At 41.5% G+C, this 17,397-nt stretch overlaps 1 protein-coding gene across 7 annotated transcripts in view; it reads right to left on the minus strand.

The window, feature by feature from the left end:
* Srpk2 (SRSF protein kinase 2) overlaps positions 1-17,397 on the minus strand; it is a 238,872-nt gene that overhangs the window by 49,465 nt on the left and 172,010 nt on the right. For all 7 annotated transcript variants that reach the window (XM_045135485.1, XM_045135484.1, XM_045135483.1 and 4 more), the window contains one exon: positions 14,747-14,853. In XM_045135485.1, coding sequence (XP_044991420.1) covers positions 14,747-14,853 — 107 coding nt within the window. The remainder of the gene's footprint in view (positions 1-14,746; positions 14,854-17,397) is intronic.

Consider the following 17,397-nt stretch of genomic DNA (forward strand, 5'->3'; position numbering starts at 1 on the left):
ACCCAGAAATGAGTTCCAAGTCAGCGTATCTGCAACAGGAGAGTCACACTGGAGGAAAATCAATCCTCCAGGCTTCCCAAAAGAGGGAGAACCACCTGATCAGCATGGCCTTGACTCATCTTAGCAGATGACAATGCTGAGAGTCATAGAGCTCCTCACAGGTCCCTGAAAGTCTCTCCTATAGCACCATTATTGACCTTCCAAAATATATAGTTAATACTGGCAGCCTACATGGTCTTAATCACCCAATGAGAAAAATATAACTACAAAATATAATGACAATATAAACAATGATTCGGACTAATAGGCTCCCCTATCTGATGCTAACTTACAACATTAGACTCTAACATTATTAACTGAAGTCTTCTGCCTCTGCCTGTCCCTGGTTAACTTTACCTACCTTGACCCCAGCTCCTCCCACTTGCCTTAGCCAGAATCAGAACTATTCCTCGGGCCCCCTCCTTCCTTAGCCCTTACCCTATCTCATCCAGGGATAAGTACACTGCCATCCCAACAGACACTCTCAAACTTAAACTCTTTTGCGTTCCTACTCTTCCCCTGATCCCAAAATGCCCCTCTGCCTCTTCTCTCTTGCCCCAAGCCCTCTCTTTCTCACCTCTGAATGCTCATCCTCCCTTCACACCTGGCGTTTTGACAAAAGTCACAAGCTTCTTTATTCCCCCTTCTGTTTTTTCACAGGGTGCACAGAGCCCATCTCCTTCACCTTCTATAACAGGTGTCTGCCACCAACTGTCCTGAAGCCAGCTCAATACAGGGATGGTATGAGAGAAATCTACTTCACTCAGGACCAAGTCATAACAACATGCTACACTGGCGCTACTGATCTCAACACTCTGTCACCTCTAGCCACCATAAAACTGCCTCCTCATCACCTGCCCTGAAGGGACACCCACCAACCACATGATCCAGCCTCCCCCATAAGAGCTCATTGCTCCCTATGGCAGCAGAAAGACACTACAGAAGAAAAAAAAAAATCACCATCACTTGTCATTAACAGAAGTCTGGAATGTTAGATCAAGATGGGCTTCCCAAAATGGAGTCACCAAGGACAGCAGGAGGGCAACAGAGACATAAGACATTCCTCAAGGAACCACCAAGCCATTATCCATTCCTTGCCTAACAATGTCCCAGGTCTAGGTGTCCTGGACCCTTGTCTCTGGTCACCTGGTTACTGTTCTGGTGTCACACCCTGGCTATCTTAGATCTCCCCTAAAGAAACCTTTTATTTTTTACTTCCCCTTTCCTCACCTCCCCCCAAATGAAGAACTCTATACAGCCCACTACCTGTAATCCCAAATTGACTGCTATGCTCCTGAGAGTCAGTCCTGGCAACTTGTATTTTTCCTGAATAAAAGCTTCCATCTTTGCCTCAGAGTGGTCTCCGTGGTCTTGGTCACTCCTGAACCTTACAGAAACATGATGCAGTTTTACACCACACTCTCCTATACTGGTAAGCAGCGACTAGCCCAAACAAGTCTGAATCTCTCTTTGTGACTGCTTACAAAAGAGAAAAGGCCTCTAGGAAACACTCTAGAGAAAACACAAGAGATTTGGGAGACGTTCCAATAGATCATCTTTTGTTTTATGGGTGGGTAGTCATACATCTTCAACATAGACTTCCCTAGACTGTACCTACATACAATCTAGAAAGTGCCATATGTGCATGCTTGCTTGCTTGCTCCAAGATACAGAAGATGGCACATCACCCTCAGCACTCTTGGCTGCACTCTTGGACCCATGATGGTCTCTGGCTGGGGGAATAATCCTGAGACCCCCAGGGACTTGGTTTCCTAACTAAATAAAAGGGCCAAATAAGGCCATTGAGACCATCAACATACTGAGGTTATAACTGTTGACTTCTTTTACTTTTTCTACCTCACTGTGATGAAAATTGTACTAATAAACCATCCTTTGTTGTTTAAAAGCATGGTAAGCTATATTCTGAGAAGGCTAGATGCCACCCTACTCTGAGATCCCGAGCAGGTTGAAACCACATGTCCTCCAGACCACATGCTGAGCCAGGTTTGGTCAGCTGATTCAGTGACAAGAGGAAGGAAAACAAGCAGCATACAGTTTCCGCTCTCTGTAGTCTCTCTCGTGCCTTTGGTTACTCAAAAGGCAGCTCTGTCAGGTCACCAGAACCCCACTACTTCTTTCTAGACAGCCTTTGTTATGAGTACAAGCCCCTAAAAGCAACAAAAGATTTACCTAAGGCATACAACAAGCTAGAATTTTACAATTTAGCAACATGTGAACAGGTAATATTAATTTGTTACATAATGTAATAGATTTGTTTATGGTATTCAATCATTATGCCTCACAAGTATTGGAATTAAAGGCATGCGCCACCACACCTGGTATATTTCAAGCTTTTAACTACTAGAGACACTGAATCTTAACAAGGTCAAGGTTTATTCTTTTTCTTTTATCAAGCTAACATGGCTGCATTACAAAAGAAATAATTTGGTGCTTTCTCTCTCTGATCACTAGGGAACTTCCAGCTGCTGGTGAGTTTTTTCCTTGGCTGGGCCTGGGCTGGCTAGGCCTCTCCACATGGGTTATCTCCTTCAGCTTCCCACTTAGCAGGAGCTCTTTCAACTTTTTTTTTTTTCCTTTGTTTTTTACACTTTTCCCCCAGATCTGTATCTGGTCACATGAACTCTGAGCTACTCGTGGTTCACATGGGTTTCTGGGCTCCATGTGGTGTACTTCTCTTCTCCCCACTTTATTTCTCCTTACCTCCCAGCCTTCCCTTTCTGCACTCCTGTGTAAAAATCTAAATAAAATGCGGTATCTTTATTATTATTATTATTATTTTTTATTTACTTGACAGAAAATGGAGGGGGAGAGACAGAGAGAGAATGGGTGTGCCAGGGCCTCCAGCCACTGCAAATCACCTGCAAATGCTTGCACTCCCTTATGCAGTTGGCTAACGTGGGTCCTGGGGAAATCGAGCCTGGGTCCTTTGGCTTAGCAGGCAAATACCTTAACCACTAAGCCATCCCCCCAGCCCCCAAAATGTGGTATCTTAAAAATAAAGAAAGAAAAGCCAGGCATGTTGGTGCACGCCTTTAATCCCAGCAATTGGGAGACATAGGTAGGAGGATCGCCTTGAGTTTCAGACCACCCTGAGACTACATAGTGAATTCCAGGACAGTCTGGGTTAGAGTGAGGCCCTACCATGAAAAACCAAAAAGAAAGAAAGAGAGGGGAGGGCGGGAGGGAGGGAGGAAAGAATTCAGCTTCATTGTGAGCCCCATGTTTTAACACTGGAATCTATTGTCTATGAATGTGCTATTTAAACATAAAACTGTTAGATATCTTGTTAAAGCTTTATCTTATTTTAAATGTCATGGGTCACAAAAAATGATAAAACATAAGATACTTTTATGGGAGCCAGAGAGATGACTCAGTAGTTAAGGTGCTTATCTACAAAGTCTAACAACCCAGGTTCAAATTCCCAGTACCCACAAAAAGCACAAAGAGCACATACATCTGGAGTTTGTCTGCAGCAGCTAGAAGCCCTAGTGAACCCATTTTCTCCCTCCCTCCATCCTTCCCTCCTCCTCTTTCTCTCTGTATTTGCAAATAAATAAATAAAAATATTTGTAGGGGCCAGGTGTGGTGGTTGATGCCTTTAATCCCAGCACTTGGGAGGAAGAGGTAGGAGAATTGCTGTGAGTTTGAGGCCACCCTCAGACTATACAGTGAATTCCAGGTCAGCATGGGCTAGAGTGAGACCCTACCTCGGAAAAAAAAAAAGGCACTTGCTTGCAAAGCCTAAGGACCCAGGTTCAATTCTCCAGGTCCCACATAAGCCAGATGCACAGGGTGGTGTATGTGTCTAGAGTTTGTTGGCAGTGACTGGAGGCCCTGGCACATCCATCTTCCCTTTCTCTTTCTTTCTGTCTCAAATAAAAATATTTTTTAAAACACAGTTTTATGTTCATCAAAGTAACCCTAAATGATATATATCAGACTGATCGCTATAAATTTCTACTTCAGGATTGAGTTTATATATGATCCAATTTAGACAAAAAGCCACTTTTTTATGCACATAGGTACATAGATGTATTACAAGGTGATGTTAAATTACTAGAAATAGGCTTCTAGGCTTTAAGCTGTAAAACAGAAAGTGCTTGTTTATGCTTCTTACAATGGTAGACAGATGATCTTACATATAGACAAAATGCCAAACTTCAACTCTGCTGTTTAGATTGCCTTACCAGCTCAATTAAAAGGTTAAAAATTTTTGATAGCTTTAGATGTTTTTATAATCACTTGAATCTTTGACAGATTGCTTGGTTTGGGTTGCTTGATAGAACATATGACTTGGTAAGATGTTTTAGCATATACTTGCAACTGTCAGAGGTTTAAGATACAATGTAAGGGATCGATATATGCTCCAAATATATATGCTTCAAAGTAGTAGTTATAAGTGAGGGGTTAAGAAAGAAAGCTAATATAAATTGGTTTAGAAAGTTAAACCAATGAGGTTTTATTATCTGATGATAAAAGTCATTATTACTTTGTCCATACTCAAGTTCAAGTCCTCCAATGTGTAAATGAGATTCTTCTTTGTACCTGTACAGGGAATTTGTCTATCACAAGAGAGTAGAGACAGTACTCACTTTCATGACTAGCAGTTTCCTTCCTTCTTTTTCTACCTGACACATCATGCCCCTTCCCTACCATCTTTAAGAACAGACACACAGAAGCCTGGAGTGGTGGCATACACCTTTAATCCCATCACTCGGGAGGCAGAGGTAGGAGGATCACTGTGAGTTCAAGGCCACTCTGAGAGCATATAGTGATTTCCAGGTCAGCCTGGACTAGAGTGAAACCCTACCTTGAAAAACAAAACAACAACAAAAGACCCATAGGTTAAAGATTATATGAGTCAACTGTCTTATGGTAAGCAGTCATCTTTCAAGATTACAATTTAGTTCCAGTGAAGACTCACTCTCCTGCTTTGTATGTGACAGGGGTATCCCCTGGTTTTCCTTATTGTAGACAACAGACCCTCTTGGCCATCTTCCAGCTAGACCTGTACTACAAGAGAAAAACATGGACTTAGGCCTTCTATGTCCAACTTATTTTCAGTGTCTGAGAACATCCAGACCTGATCCAAAGCTGTAGGTTAGACTTTCAAACTTCTCAACTTCCTGACAGACAGGAACTATAAGGCTTTAGGATCCAGGGCTCAACTAGGCCAAGACTCTACAAAGTATCTGAGCTCTGTCTTATTGGTAATGACTCAGACAGGTCTATTTCCTCCTGCTCACTACCATCAAGCAACTTAACATTGCTCATGAAGTAGAGACAGGCACTGACAACAATGGCCCTTTTAATTCCTGAGGTTCAGACCATGTCACAGACCACTGTGCCATTAGGAGAACAGCTCTACAAATGGACTTCTCGATCTTCCTGGTGAAATAGAATTATGCCTATTATTTCTAGTAATAGTAATTCTGTTAATTTTTGGACCTTATCAGCTGCTGTTTTAACCTTACTCTTGTCACTTTCAGCCCACTCAAATGATTCTATTATAATACAATTCTATCTATTCAGGTCCTCTCTTCCAAGGCCTGAAAGCCTACAAAAATAGGAACCCTCTTTAGTGCTCACTTCTCCTTGACTCCTTTTGTTTGATGCTATCTCCCCAACATTTTGACCCAGGAGTATACCAGCAGTATTCCAATGCACTTTCGGGTCCCAATCTGCTACACCTGACAACCCCATTCACTTTGAAGAAGCCAGGCCAGTTACTGCTCAGTTTCCTAAAGGTAGGTACAGTTAGTTACCTCTTAAAGTGGCAGACTGACACAGTTGAGGGTGACAGGGTCCCAAAAGTAAAAATAAGGAACTTCTTGGAGCCTGAAGGGGGACAATCTGACCTTTTCTTATCTCTGTACCCAGGGGAGTTCTTCCACCCCACCCCACCCCACCCCCGCCCCTGTGAGAAGGCCCTTCCTGAAATGACACTATGGGAAGATGGTGTTTTCCTAGAAATCCTGACCCAAGACAGCTGAGTTCAGGATTGGACTGACTAGACAAGACTCCCATCCACAGGGCTCACATAACAGATTCCAACATGAGTCTTGAGCTGGTTTTTATAGTTTCTGGGAGTGTTCTTTGGCCCCATTCTTGGACAAGACCTCTGAATTCATCACTTTCTTAAAGCTCCTGCTCTTAAAAGGCTCTCCTTCCAAAGCTTGAAGCTATAATAAAACCCTCCGAACCTTTACCCTCTGGTCTACAGATTTCATACACTGAATTCCTAAGACATAAATCCAGAGGCCACTGAGTTAGGTAAAAGTTTTGCTTGACTGTTGAGTCTTCCTATATCAGTATTAAAATGTCCACTAATAAAAACTACAATTCAGCTTTTACTTTAAAACTGAACAATGATGATTTAATTATGATTCACTGATAATGAGGAGAGATAACCTGGGCGACAAATCGGCCACCCACAGAGGACAGGTTTGGAAAAGCACTGGTTCAAAGGTCCTATATGAAGCTGAGGCACTTATAGCACACAAGAAAAAACTACCAATTTCATAAAAATCCTTGTTTGTTGTTTTGTTTGGTTTTTTGTTTGTTTGTTGAGGCAGGGTTTTACTTTCCCCCAGGCTGACCTGGAACTCACTTCATAGCCCAAGCTGGCCTCAAACTCATGGCAATCCTCCTTACTCAGCTTCCTGAGTGCTGGGATAAAGTGTGAGTCCATTTCGTGAATTCCCCTCCTCCCCCACCTCCCCTGAGGCAGGGCTTCACTCTAGCTCACGCTGACCAGGAATTCACTGTGTAGTCTCAGGGCGGCCTAGAACTCCTGGCAATACTCTTACTTCTGCCTCCCAAGTGCTGAGATTAAAGGCGTGCGCCACCAAGCCTGGCAGATCCACTTTATGAATTCTTTTTTTTTTTTAAAGTGAGGTGTAGCCGGGCGTGGTGGTGTACACCTTTAATCCCAGCACTTTTTTTTTTTTTAATTTTTATTTGAGAGCAACAGACAGAGAGAAAGACAGATAGGAGAGAGAGAATGGGCGCGCCAGGGCTTCCAGCCTCTGCAAACGAACTCCAGACGCGTGCGCCCCCTTGTGCATCTGGCTAACGTGGGACCTGGGGAACCGAGCCTCGAACCGGGGTCTTTAGGCTTCACAGGCAAGCACTTAAGCGCTAAGCCATCTCTCCAGCCCAACTTTATGAATTCTTAACAGTGATGTTAAGGTGATGATGACCAGCTCTACTCTTAAAGTACAAGGAAATCACTTAAACTAATCAAATATGAATATATACTTTTTTTTGAGTTAGGGTCTCACTCTAGCTCAGGCTGATCCAGAATTCACTAGTCTCAGGATGGCCTCAAACCCAAGGTTATCCTCCTACCTCTGCCTCCTGAGTGCTGGGATTAAAGGCGTGTGCCACTAAACCCAGCCTTGAATATACACTTTTTGCAAATATATGCTAAATTTTAAAATAAGCCCAACACTTTATTTTTTAGTACAGAGGAGAAAGTTCAGGACCTTAGATATTTATAGGCAAGCACTCTAACACTCTAGTTAAAAACTATGTATGGGCTGAGTGTGGTGCCGCATGCCTTTAATCCCAGCACTCGGGAGGCAGAGGTAGGAGGATCATAGGGAGTACAAGGCCACCCTGAAACTACATAGTGAATTCCAGGTCAGCCTGGCCTAGAATGAGACCCACCCTCGGGGGGAAAAAAAATATGTATGGGCTGCAGAGATGGCTTAACAGTAAAGATGCTTACCTTCAAAGCCAAAGGACCCAGGTGCAATTCCTCATGACCCATGTAAGGCAGATGCACATGGTAGCTCATGTGTCTGGAGTCTGCAGCAGCTGAAGGCCCTGATGTGCCCATTCTCTCTATCTATCTGCCTCTTCCTCTTTCTCAAATTAAAAAACGAAACAAAACCGTATGTATGTAGATATGTGGGTAGGGAAGAGGGAGATAACGGGTACTCCAGGGTCTCCAGCATCTACAAACAAACTGCAGGCACATGTGCCACTTTGTGCTTCTGGCTTTACGTGCGCACTGGTGAAATGAACACAGGCCAATCGGCTTTGCAAGCAAGCACCCTTACCTGCTGAGCTATCTTTCCAACCCTAAAACCATTCCTAACATTTCTATTATTATGCTTGTAAAATCATTTATCATGATCTGTCTGGTACTCCTTGCTCTGTGTGTCATGTCATTTAATCCTGAACACATGCTTCTGGAGGCAACTGTCAATAGCTCACCCAAGATACTGCAAAAATGATAAAGACGTGCACAGCCCACAGCTCCTGTGCTGGAATGCATGTTCTTAACTCTGTGGTGTAGTTCTAGAAATAAAACATAAAGGTGGACACGGGCGTGGTGATGCACGCCTTTAGTCCCAGCACTCAGGAGGCTGAGGTAGGAGGATCACTGTGAGTTTGAGGATAGCACTCAGCTACCAAGGGAGTTCCAGAGCAGCCTGGACTACAGTGAGACCCTACCTTGAAAAAAACAAATTTGGAAAATAGCAAGCAAACAAAACTATAAGACTCCATGGCTGAGGCCAGGAAGGCTGTCAAGAACAAAATCTGGGGAGAGGTAGACTACAGCATCCCCTCAGCCACTGCCACAAGCCACCAAGGCAGCGCTATTCTTGACACAGCACATAGGCAGCAAGCCTGAATAAGCCTGACTGGCCAAGTCACTATCCAAAGGAGGACACAGAAAACCCTGACGAAGCAGTGTTTCAGGCTGGGAGCGTGGCTCAAAGGCAGGGCACTTGCTTAGCAAGCAAGAAGTCCTAAGTGTGATTTAATTCTCTCATTACCTCTGGAAAATAAGGAAGTGATAACATTTACCTATGAGCCTTTTAAATTACAAAAAGGCGTCATTCTGTAAATAGAAGGAAGTAATATTTTTTTCCTCTACTTAAGGAAAACCAGTCACAATACTCCCTAACATGAAAAAGAGAGTCAAAGAAATATATATGGCTCAAAATACATGATATTTAACTCCAAGGTGACCATAATGGATTTGTGGATACAGTGGCTGATTCACGCTATTGTGATATTGTGATGGATGCTGAGCAAATAGTCCCTCATTTCAATCACTGTAACAGAATATATAAGTATGGTTACCCCAAGTACACGAATTAGGAAAACATAGTTATAAAATAGGAATTGCCAAAAGTAAATGATGTCTTTTAGGTGGTATTCCAATGGTTCTCAATGAGGGAAATTTGCCCTCTAGTGGACAACTGACAAAATCCAGAGGCGCGGGGGTGGGGGGGTGAAGGGGAGTGGAGGGATACAGGCTAGGGTTACAGCAATTATACTACAATGTACAGAACAGGCATCCTCGACATACAATTATCCAGTATAAAATGTCAATTGTACTTGAACTAAGACCTTGCCCACTGCTGTAGACAAGACCTTGAAATCAATTCAAGGACTCGATGTGGGCTACCGGCACCCACCGAGGCAAGGGACAGCACTGTCAACAGGGGTGGCGCCGAGAGAGGCCTGTGTCAGAGAATCTTGATTAAGCCTTGAAACTGGGCAGAAAAGAAAGGACGGCACTTTCAGAAGCCTGACACAAAGGATACAATTAAAGAAAAGAAGACAAAACATGGCAAAAGTCATTTAGAGGTAAAGATGATCATTAAATACTTTCTCTAAACTACCTATAAAGTGAGAGGAATAAAAATTTTAAACTGGTCATGGTGGTTCATGCCTGTAATCTCAGCACTTGAAACAGCTTAGGTAAAAGGATCATTGTGAGTTTAAGGCTACCCTGGGATCCACAGTGAGTAGAGCTCAGTTTGGGCTAGAGTGAGACTGCCTCAAAATAAACTACTTTTTAAAAATATGCATGTATTTATGATTGTCTAGGACAAGTCTGAATATTAATAAATTTCAGAAGGAAACTAGTTACTTAAAGGACATTAATTTTTGCTTGTGAGGGGAAATATGGGTAGAATTAAATAGGTTCTCCAGAAGAATAACAACTTAATCTTACTGGACAAAGGCTCAGGACAATTCCAAATATATGCATATTGCTTGGCAACAAATGATAAACCAGGGCTGGAGAGAAGGCTTAGTGGCTAAGGCGTTTGCCTGTGAAGCCTAAGAACCCATGTTCGAATATCCAGGTCCCACATAGCCAGACGCAAAGTGATGCAAAGCACACAATGTTGCACGTGCGCACAAGGGGGCATGCACATCCGGAGCTTGTTTGCAGTGGCTGAAGGCCCGGGAGTGCCCATCCCCTACCTCCCTCTTCCTCCCTCTAAAATAAATAAATAAATAAATAAATAACCACTAAGCCCCAAAGCTAGATCATTTGGATTTTAATTCCCATTCAACAACTTAGTACATTTTAAAAAATTACTTCTTCAGGCTGGAGAGATGACTTAGCAACTGAGGTGTTTACCTGCAAAGCCAAAGGACCCAGGTTCAATTCCCCAGGACCCACATAAGCCAGATGCACAAGCTGGTACATGCATCTGGACTCATTTACAGTAGCTGAAAGCCCTGGTGCACCCATATATTCTCTCTCTCTCTCTCTCAAATAAATTTTTAGAAAAATAACTTCTTAACTTGATGCAAATTACTTTACCTCATTATGCCTCATTTTCCACTTCATGAAACAAGGAAAGAAATAGTACCTATTTTGTAGAATTGTTATGTGGAATCAATGGAGTAAACTGTGAAGTGCTCAGAACTGTGGCTGGAACTTAATAGTGGACAGTAGTATCCAAGCCTTTATATTAATGTATGAGGAGGGCAAAATTACTACTTGACTGATAATGAAACTGTACTTTAAGACTTATTAAAGCAAGGCTTTACTTAAGAAAATAACTGGCAAAGGAAAAGAGAACAAATTGGACCAGATGGACACAGGGAGAGGGGAGAGGAGAGAAAGGCTGTGAAAGATGCTGGCAGGAGGCGTTAAGTCCTGGGCTAACTAAGGATGACAGCACTAAACATAGAAAGAACAGCAGGAGTGAAAGGCATGGTAGAGAGCATGCAAGGGCTGGGAGACTGGTGATGTGTGCCAAGTGACAAAGCAACCAAAAACACTAAAGTGTGATTAGGTAAACCTGCTTTATATGGCCAAGGTTGGTAGCAAAGTATTAAGAAAGTAATATTTTAGTTTGGTCTAAAAAATTATGTCACTGTGTAGGTCTATCAATACAAAATCTTCCCAGTACAACCCAGGACTCAGAAATACTGAACCCCAAACTAAAGCAAAGAGAATAATGGGAAACATAGGTACATTAGTCATTTTGCGCCATGCTATGATCAAATCTCCGACAAAAGCCACTAAAGGAAGATTGGTTCTATTTGGGCTCACAGTTTGCAGTTACAGTCCATCGTGGTAGGGAGTAATGACAGCAGGAACTTGAGGCAGCTGGTCACATGTCACCCACAGTCACAAAGCGGAAAGTGACAAATGCTGCTTAGCTTGCCGCCACCTCCTTACTCAGCCCAGAATCTCAGCCCACAGGAGGGTGTTGCTCACAGGTGCAATGGGTCTTCCTACTTCACTTAACCTGATCTAGAAGCTCTCTTTCAGACATGCTCAGAGATTTGATTGCTAGATAATTCTAGATCCAATCAAGTTGACAGCTGAGATTAACCAACAAATAGGTATGCAGATTATTAACTGAGACAGTTTGTTTCAAGTGTCACCCATAAACTTGGGTATTCTGGATGTTAAGATTTCCCCAGCTGATAGCAACTGGAAATTAAAACCTCCTGCAGGCAATGTATTGTTGGGGACAGGCTTATGGATGTTATAGCCAGTTTCCCCATGCCAGTGTTTGGCACACTCTCCTGTTCCTATGATCCACCTTACATTGGCCAGGAGGTGATGTCCACCCTCTGCCCATGCCATCATTTTCCCTGCCACCCTGGAGCTTCCCCTCGAGCCTGTAAGCCAAAATTAACCTTTTTTCCCACAAGCTGCTCTTGGTCGGGTGATTTCAACCAGCAGTGTGAACCTGACGGCAACACCGTGTTAACAGTTTATTACACAGGTAGTTCTAAGTAAGCTTAGAGAACAACCCAGACTCCAAGATAGTGTTTGTTTTAATAAAGATGGATTCGCTCAGCTGGGTTAATTTAAGTTTAAGCATGGAAATCGCTGCAATTCCAGGATTCTTGTGTGTAAAAATTGAAGACCAGCCTGAGTAATACAGTGAAAGCCTATCTCAAACAAAAAACAAGCAAGCAAGAAAAACAAAATAACATGACTACCACAACAACTCTTTCCTACTCCCCACAAAGAACAGGAGACATGAATTCACTGAGGTTAACAGACTTTGCAACAAAAATTATACACATAAAATCCACCAAACTCTCAGAATTTTGTCTGGCTATTTGCACAATCCTTTACTTGTTAAGATCAGCCAACTTTGTTATACTCTGTCATATAAAATGAACAACAATGGCTCACTGATACATTTGCCACTGGAATCGTTGACAGTAGAGCATTCTGGGAATGACAAAGCCTGTGTGAGCTGAGCAATGACAGCTGTTTCTACAGTTATTTGTGCTATTAAAATAAGTACATTCTTTAATACTTCATGATTTATCAGAGATAAATTCAAGTTTCTTCCCAAGACTTATGATGATTTTTAACTTTAATTTTTTAAATTTATTTGAGAGAGAATATGGATGCATCAGAGCCTCCGGCTGCTGCAAATAAACTCGACACATGCGCCACCTTGTGCATCTGGTTCATGTAGGTCCTAGGGAATAGAACCTGGTTCCTTTGGCTTTGCAGGCCAGTGCCTTAATTAACTTTTAAGCCATCTCTCTAGCCGCACAAGATGATTTTTAAAAGAACCTTAGAAATGCCACTAAAAGTTATCAATATGGAATGTTACTGGGAAGAGAATAACTCAATTAATATACTAATTTCACCCTCACCATGTACCTTTGTCTAAAGGTTTTATTTGGGATGCTAAATAAAAGTACTACTACTTGAAATCTAAAGGGGAGCAGATATATTATTTAATAAAAGCCAGAAACCAATAGGAGGCAAGCATGTGGCCCTAGCAAAATACCATACACAAAATATCTCAGTCCAACTGAGGTAAGCCAAAGGAAGCAGCCTTTCCCTCTCCAGTCCCTTCCTGAAATAACATTAGCAATGTTACAAGAGAAGCTGCCAGTGTGGGGTGCGGAAGGATGAGGGGTGCAGGGAGGCCACACTCGCAGTCACACAAGAGGCCCCAAGCAAAAGTTCAAAAGCACAATCTAGGATGCCTTTACTTCATAGACATAAGTTTTGAGATCTTTATAAATGGGTTTTTACATCAATTCATGGGTATGTACGCAAAGACTTTCCACATATATAAGGAAGACTCTCTTAATCATCCATCTCTTAAATTCACAAATCTTAGTTGTGAATCATTATTATATTTCCAATTAAATTTTTCTTACTGAGGCTTGTATTTTGTGCCTGTAATCCAAGGGAAGATATATCCAAACTCTAGGACTAGATATTAAAGAAATGTTCCTAACCTCTCCTCAAGTAAGGCAAGCAACCTCACGGATACATTACCTATCTGCAGAAATACCCATGGTAATTCTCTTTAAACTGTAATGGGTAGTAGAGAATAGGTTGTATCTGCAACTTTTCTAAAGTAGAATATAGATTATTTAACATAATTTATGCAAAACAGACTTGTAAACAGTGTTAATTGGAAAGAAATCTACATGGACACTTTCATCCTATAAATATATTGGAGCATCTCTGGTAAGTCAAGTCCCTAGCTACAGGGTTTTCCTTTGGTAAGCCAACTGAACAAAGCATATTCTAATACAATACATCCCATAAAACTTAACTTGTGGGCTGGAGAGATGGCTCAGCAATTAAGTGCTTGCCTGTGAAGCCTAAGGACCCCGGTTCAAGGCTTGATTCCCCAAGACCCACATTAGCCAGTTGCACAAGGGTGCACGTGTCTGGAGTTCATTTGCAGTGGCTGGAGCCCTGGCTCGCCCATTCTCTCTCTCTCTTTCTCAAATAAATAAAAGTAAAAAACAATTAAAAAAAAAAAAAAAAACCTTAACTCGTACACAAGTTTCTCACTCCAGTTCAAGATAAACCAGCACAGAGCCTTTTTCTCCCTTCTCGTGACTCACTTCTTCTTTCCCTTTCATTGAGGTTCACTTGACAATCAACGTGTTTTTATATACATATATGATCGGCAATGATTACCTGAAATGAACTGACCTATCCATTCAGTTACTTTCACATGTGTGATGAGATCATTTAGCATCTACTCCTTGCAAATTTCACATGTATAATACAATATTGTTAACTATAGACTCAAGGCTATAGATTAGATCCTTAAAACTTGTTCCTCTTATAAATGAGAATTAATAAACAACTTGATATATGATATTCACTATATCCAAGGATGCTTAGAAACAGTAAATAAACACAAGAAATTGCTTGTTTTGAACTAAGCAGGATATATTGTAGGAAATGTACTATATACAATAATTTTTGATTATATCATATTGTGTACCCTATATACCAAACAAAATGTATGCTTAGCATTAACAATATTGTTTTCTTTTACAAAGTGGCATATCATTATGTAAATAGCAAACTGACTTATTAGCAGTTCAAAATGTTGTTAATGTATTTATTCAATAAAAACAAAAATCTACATTGAAAGGTAAGTCAAATGGACGAGGAGCCACTCACCTGTCGAATGATACTCTTCACACAACGTACTGGGAGACCTTGATAGTTGGATTTGATGATCCACTTAAGTAAATGATGGCCAAGCACTTCGAAGACCATACAGACATCTGGAGCAAGGTTAAGGATCATTTAAGGATACATTTCCTAAAGTCAGGTACTTACTGAATATATTACTATGTTGCAAAAGACTAATTTCTTAATAAAATATTATATAAACAGTATCAGTAATAACAAAAGTGGTTGGCTGTTCTCATTTAAATAGAAAAATAACTGACATTTTCACTATGTACTTAAGATTTAATGCATACTTGAAAACGACCTTAGAAAATAAATGGTCATATCCACTCTGGAAACAAGGCGTGTGTGTCCTAGCCTCCTAAAGGGCAATCCCCTGATACAGGCCTGAGTTGTGCTAGCTTCTTTGTTCTATCTTCTTTCCCAAGAAGAACTATTATTAGTACTATAGCAATCTTACAGCGGTTTAAATCAAATTCCACACAAAGGTTCTGAATGCTTGACCCCAAGCTGGTAGCAGTTTTGGAGGCAAAGCCTTGCTGTAGGAGACGGGGCTGGAGGCAGGCTTTGGCGTGTCATAACAACGCTTCCCCCTTTGTCACAGTTCAATTCAGTTCATGCTGTCGTACAGTTGTAGCAAGAAGTGATGCCGACCTCTGCTCGTGCCACACATCCCCTGCCATCATGAAGTCTCCCCTTAAGACTGTGCCAGAATAAATCTTTTCTTCCCATCAGCTGCTTTGGGTACATGTTTTATCCCAGCAACATTTAGGTAACAACACTATAAAAGGCAAGAGGAGTACCTAATCTTTTTAAAAAATATTTTATTTTTATTTATTTATTTGAGAGAGAGAGATACAGAAATAGACAGGTAAACAGAGAGAATGGGCACGCCAGGGCTTCCGGCCACTGCAAGCGAACTCCAGACACGTGCGCCCCCTTGTACATCTGGCTAAAGTGGGTCCTAGAGAATCAAGCTTTGAACTAGGGTCCTTAGGCTTCAGAGGCAAGCACTTAACTGCTAAACCATCTCTCCAGCCCATGGAGTATCTAATCTTAAACTGGACTAACTTTGCTTTCTTTTTTTTTTAAATTATTATTATCATTATTATTATTTTTGTTTTTCAATATAGGGTCTCACTCTAGCGCAGGCTGACCTGGAATTCACTGTGTATTCTCAGGCTAGCTTGAACTCACAGCAATCCTCCTACTGAGCCTCCTGAGTGCTGGGATTAAAGGTGTGGGGTAGAGTGAGACCCTACCTCACAAAACCAAAAAAGAAAAGAAAAGAATTTTTTGCAGTACTAAGGCAATTTAAATCTTGGAATGATGACATAGGATCAACAAGTTATTAATTTTATTCAACGAGTTTTATAGTTACACTAGAAGACACGGCTGAGAAGATAGCTCAGTGACTTAACACATCTGCTGGCCTCGGCTCAATTCCCAAAGGCACAAAAGCAGCACAAGCATCTGCAATGTCTTTGGAGTGGCAAAGATGCACACATGCAGCAAAAAAAATATACTTTTAAATTTTTATTTATTAGTTATTTGCAGGCAGAGAAGACAGACAGACAGAGAGAGAATGGGCACACCACAGCCTCTAGTCATTGCAAACGAATTCCAGACACATGCGCCACTTGTGCATCTGGCTTACATGGGTCCTGGGGAATGGAACCTAGGTCGTTTGGCTTTGCAGGCAGATGCTTTAAGCGCTAAGCCATTTCTCCAGCCCCAAAATAAATATTTTCTAAAAATGCACTTTTTACAAGATGCACTGTGGCAATTCATAGAAGGGTAAAGAATGTATTTACAGAATTTGTTCAAAGGTTATTGAACCGGGGATAGCGAGATGGCTTAGCAGCTAAGGCATTTGCCTATGAAGCCTAAATACCCAGGTTTGACTCCCCTGCACCCACGTAAACCAGATGTACACAGTGGTGCATGCATCTGGAGTTCGTTGCAGTGGCTGGAGAGCCTGGTACGCACATGTGCATGCCCTTTCTCTCACACATACTCTCTCTCTCTCATAAAAATAATTTTTAAAATATTATTGAGCCAGATAGGAAGAATAACTCAATTATAGCCAGACTTTGAATGTTATACACTACTTTTATATATTTTTGAAACATTTTTGTCAAAAAAAAAAATCCATTTGCCAACTAATACAGGAAATACATCGCTTTAATTTACTTTACAAAGTAAGCAAACTGGGAGAACTTAAATAAAACAAGATCTAGGGTGTGGTTCAGCAGTACAGTACTTGCCTAGCATGCTTAAGGCCCTGAATTTGAACTCTAGCCCTTCAACAAGAAGAAGTTCCACATTCATCTGGCAGAAATATGGTCCTGTGCAGAAACAAGTCATTGAAAGGCTCAGGGAGGGGTTGGAGAGATGACTGAGCAGTTAAAGCACTTGCCTGTGAAACCTAAAGACCCAGGTTCAACTTCCCAGAACCTAGGTAAGCCAGATGCATATGGAGGCAAATGCACCTAGAGTATATCTGCAGTGGTTAGAGGTCCTGGTATGCCCATTCTCTCTCTAATAAATAAATAAAATAAAATATCATAAAAGACAGGCTCAGTGAGTATGACTCTAGAAGCAAAATTCAGATTAGTAGTTCTTAAGTGCCAGTA

The sequence above is a fragment of the Jaculus jaculus genome, chromosome 16, assembly GCF_020740685.1.
Source record: "Jaculus jaculus isolate mJacJac1 chromosome 16, mJacJac1.mat.Y.cur, whole genome shotgun sequence".
In the NCBI taxonomy this organism is placed as follows: domain Eukaryota; kingdom Metazoa; phylum Chordata; class Mammalia; order Rodentia; family Dipodidae; genus Jaculus; species Jaculus jaculus.